Source organism: Coffea arabica, chromosome 9e (assembly GCF_036785885.1).
Source record: "Coffea arabica cultivar ET-39 chromosome 9e, Coffea Arabica ET-39 HiFi, whole genome shotgun sequence".
In the NCBI taxonomy this organism is placed as follows: domain Eukaryota; kingdom Viridiplantae; phylum Streptophyta; class Magnoliopsida; order Gentianales; family Rubiaceae; genus Coffea; species Coffea arabica.
Window position 1 is genome coordinate 31992866 of NC_092327.1, and position 5059 is coordinate 31997924.

The 5059-nt window shown below is 32.9% G+C and overlaps 1 protein-coding gene across 1 annotated transcript; it reads right to left on the reverse strand.

Annotated features, from left to right (window-relative positions):
* Positions 1–2932: 2932 nt before the first annotated feature.
* LOC113709687 (uncharacterized) lies at positions 2933–4811 on the reverse strand. The gene is made up of 2 exons (XM_027232524.2): positions 4688–4811; positions 2933–3624 (listed from the first exon to the last, which is right to left on the reverse strand). Exon 2 carries the CDS (start codon positions 3570–3572, stop codon positions 3117–3119), a length of 456 nt encoding a protein of 151 aa, XP_027088325.1. The 5' UTR covers positions 3573–3624; positions 4688–4811; the 3' UTR covers positions 2933–3116.
* Between the last annotated feature and the right edge of the window lie 248 nt (positions 4812–5059).

Consider the following 5059-nt stretch of genomic DNA (forward strand, 5'->3'; position numbering starts at 1 on the left):
AAATCAAGTTGAGGGTGATTTGGGCTTTGTTTATCTGATCTGAAAAGACTATGGGCCGATGTAATTGGGGGCTCATCCAGATGGGTGGTCTGACTTTTAAATGTTAATGTTAAAACCAAATGGGCTATACTAGTCTCCCTTTTTTTTTTTTTTTTTTTTGGTTTTGCTTTTGTCATTGTTTTCTCAACGGTTCTACTCTGGAGTCTCATTCGTAATTTGACGGATATTAGACATTAGATTTTTGGGACTAAAAATCGATATTAATTCACATGTCATTAGCATTTTTTTAATTTCTTCAAAGTCAACTTCATTTTTGTCTTTCTGATGGAGATAATGCTAAAACCTTGACACATTGAAGAAGCAAGAATTGTTCCCCTGCTGCCTCTGTTGGCATATTAAATCAATTAAATCAAGGTTAAAAAATAGAAATTTTTATATTATTATTTAGTTATGCTTTAGTTAATCTAAGGTTTTAGTAATTCTATTTGAGTCAAGTTATGTTAATTTTATTATATAAAAATTGATATTTCATAAAGTAATTTATTGTGGTTGTCAAAACTTGTTTACCAAGTCATTTAGTCTATAAATAGGAGATCTAATTATTGTCATCACTTGAGAAAAATGAAATTTGATAGCCTTATTATTAGAATGTGTGATTAATATATTATTGTTGGCATTATTTATTTTCTCCTACACATAGGTATATGTGTATAAATTGCCTTCTCATATGCATTGATTTTATGAAATTTATCTCTTATAGCTTTTTGGTAGAATTTTTTGGTTTCTAAATATGGTATCAGAACCCTATGTTCAAGAAATTTAATCCTGGAGTGCCTTGAACATTGAAGAATTGTCCCAACTACGAGGTTAGTTTTGGATATTTTTCATAAGAATTGTTGTGAAGAAATCAGTTGATCAAGTTGGACCACAAGATTGGTCATATGGTATCTAGTTGGTGAAAATTGGACCATAAGATTGTTCCAGAAGAATTGTCAGATTGATAGTGGGTGTAAAGACAAAGATCGGAGAAAAGGCCTAACAATTGGGTTGTGATTATTAAAATCACAAAGTGATAAGTTGTGAATAAATTGACATCAAATTATGCTCCGAAAATAGTTTTATCCGAGTGCGTGGATTATTGCAATGAGAATAGGGTTTGAAGATGAAGAACTAGTACAGAGTGATCTTAGAATTTGCAAGAGAGATTATTGATAGTAATGGTGGTGAGACTGATCCAAGACAGAACTTGATTTAAGGGAGACAATATTTACATATTAAATCAATTAAATCAAGGTTCAAATATAGAAATTTTTGTATTATTATTTAGCTATGGTTTAGTCAATTTAAAGTTTTAGTAATTCTATTAATTCTATTCTAGTCAAGTTATGATAGTTTTATTATTTAGAAATTGATATTTTATAAGATAATTTATTCTGATTGTCAAGACTTATTTGCCAAATTATCTAGTCTATAAATAAGAAGTCTTATTATTGTCATCATTTGCAAAGAATGAAATTTGATAGCCTTGTTATTATGACGTGTGATTAATATATTATTATTGTATTATTCATCTTCCCCCACAATATATATATATATATATATATATATATATATATATATATATATATATATATATATATATATATATATATATATATATATATATATATATATATATGAGTGTAAATTACCTCTCCATACATATTGGTTTTGTATAAATTTATCTCCTATATATATATTTGTATGAATTTTTTTTTGGGGTTCTACAGCCTCAATATTTCTCCATGCTCATCTAGTTTCCTCACAAGATAATTAATAATAGTAGCCATCTGCATCGTATTTTCTCATTGAATTCCTCTAATTAACTACGTGTTCACCACTATAAGCAAAAGAAAATTGACTTTGAAATGCCTATATCCATAGATTAAATCCTATATGCACTGACACTGCATATATCAATATCATTACCAATGGATGCATGATACAAATTTAAAATTTGAATTTCAAGTTCAATTTTACATTAGTTGTCATTTATTCAAAACTAACAATATATATAAAAGTTTTTTTATGGGCTTTATGGATCAAATTAGATAATTATATAGAAAAATGATGAAAGTGGAGTAGAATTCGTGGGAGTTTGTGTAAAAAAGCTGTAGTTAGTGGATAACTAAATAAATAATTACTTTTTGATTCAAACAACTATCTGTTGATTGTGGAGATTTTTTTGGAATAAATTGGGACAAATTTACCCTTATAATTTAGGGATATATTAGAAATTTTAAAAATGACACGATGTATTTACACCACACAATAACGTTCTCCCTTTATATATTGTATAGATTAAATTAAACTAATCCCAAATTCATTCATTAGATCTAGGACTTTCACTCTTTTAAATTACCAATGACCATTAGTTATGCACATGACTTCAATCAATAAATGTTAAGATGGCCTAAAAAAAGAAGTTTCAACAACATGGATATTTTTTTGCATAAATTCAATGCAAAGAAATTTCATCACCTCAACTTTTAATTTTCAACATTTTGCATCATTTCACGTTAACACCTAAAATTGATGGATAGCCATTCACAATTCCTATCGATTTTAGACCAAAAGGTAAAATTGGGGAAGTTCATTGCACGTTTACTGGACTACAATTGAAAAGAAATTTTATCGAAGTATGTAATTGAATATTTAAGATGATGACAAGTAAAGGCAAAATGCTTTGGTGTTTGAAGAATAAATTATTTCAGAAGTTTCTATTTTCTTTGAAAAAGAAAAGGTTAAAAGCAGCTCAATAATTGTTAATTCATTTTACTAGACATGAAATCATTTTATAGCGTGCATTGATTAAAATGGATAAATCAATCTGTAAAAGATACTTCTACCTATCACTGAACTGAAAGTTTCAAAAAAGAGGCAAATAGGACCATACCATAAAATTCAAGAACTTGTGGATTAATACGGGGATGAAGAATTGAAGATCTAGTTGCACAATAGTCCACGGTAACGTAAATGCAACAGGTAAGATCAAGAACAGATACATCATCTTCACACCAAATTCACTAAATTACTACTACCTATACCACTACCAAGGGCCATGGGGTTAACTGGAATTAATTGATAGGTGAATCACTACCAGGATTAGTTGCTCGACGCACAGCAGTCCAAATCTGAGCAGCGGCAGATGCAAAGCCCTGAAGAAGGGTACCAGAGGCCACCCCAATGGCAAGGCTTTGCGGGTAGCCAGGCTTAGAGTCGACCTTCATGTCAAGTTGAAGAAGGCGGGCATTGATGACGTCCAGCTTTCTAGAGATATCGGAGGAGGGACCTTGTTTATTGCTTTTGCCTTTACCAGCACCAGAAGAAGAGAGCATCATCCTGAAAAGTGCATTCTGGAGATCCTCAATAACTTTGAAGGAGGCTTCTTGGGTGTCCAAGCCTTGAGACTCATAGTGAGATACAAGCTCTCTAGCGCTGGGTAGCTTCCGCTTCACCTGTTTCTTGTTTTGGGATTCAGAGTCCTCATTACTGGGAAATGTGTCCTTCGAGTTGCTGATAGATTGCTGCATTCTCCCTTTAACTTATCTATCCCCTTAATTCAGAACTCCCTCGCTTCACAGCCTGGTGGGCAAAAGCAGGACAAAAGTATATCACAACAGTTTGAAAGAACTCTCTTCCTGCTACATAGTCACTAATTTGATTTTTATCTTTCCAAGGCATATAAGTATGGCACCATAACAGCACAATCCAAATGGAAAGCATTCCTCTAGTATGCATTCCTCTAGTACTAATAGCCCTAATATAGTTTAAGACTTCTTTAAGAAGTAAAGATTAAGGTACGATTCTGGTACATAACCCAATTGAATTCTGTGACACTTCCCAGTCTCATTAGGCACCAAATCCATACTAGCATATTTATGTTCTGTCCCTCCCTACCTCGAAACAGACTACTTCAAACGTCTGTAGGAATTTTCCCCCATTTCAGCGCGCACACACCCCCCTCCCCCCTTTTTCTTTTTCTAGCTCTTGACTTTCCTGAACAAGAACATCACTGCATAGTTTTAACTCCAAAAAAGGAGAAAAGAAGATACTCAACTAGTGACAAAATTCCTAAAATTGAGAAATGATTTGATTAGTAGTCACCGTAAATGCTCATCTCATCTAGTAATGTCACGGGGTTGTACACCGTAGATGGAAGATCATGACCCTATCCCTTTTTTCTTATGAATGCTCATCAAAAAACTAACATAGACATTCCCCTGTTCAAGACCAACGATGCAACTATGAACTGACATTTGACTGCATTAAAAGGATATTATTTGTTCCACTCATTTTTCCATCATCACAGTATGAGCATCAGTAGGCAGTGTGGGATGTCAAACGACTCCTCACTGTCTATTCTCTGTTCACCGGCAGCTGGCCCATCACCATTCAACCTCACACGGGCACGCGCTCACAGCAGGGTAATCAAAAAGCCACATACACTTGACGTTCTGGGCTAGGCATTTTAACAAACAGATAGAGGGCATACATATATTTTAACGTACCGAAGTCCCAAATATTTCAGATTTTCGGATTGACAATATAAGCCCTATAGATTTCACCAAGAAAGGACCAAAGATAGAATTCACAAACATTCACGAAGATACATTTCCGGAAATACTATTAGTATGTGAAGACTTACAGGTGGCTCCGTTCAACTTTGCTTCCCTCCGTCTCCTTTTTTGAATAGGCGAGCTTTAGGAAAAGGACGAATTGAGGGGTTGAGATTATGGGGATAGGATAGTCCACGTATTCCCATTTTTTTGTGGCTTCTTTATAAAATAATGCATAAAAATATAGATAGGCAATTTATTTACAATGTGCGCGATTTATCCAAATTTTAATAACTTGTAAAAGTTACCTCATGAAAATTATGTGTTTTATGCTTAATAGCCGAAGAAGTTTAGATTTAGTAGCTAAAGTTGAAATTCTAAAATTTAGAGATTTTAGATTTAAATTTTCTTTTTCTCTGTAACAAAAAAAAGTGATTATGGTTATTTACCATTATCCTAGC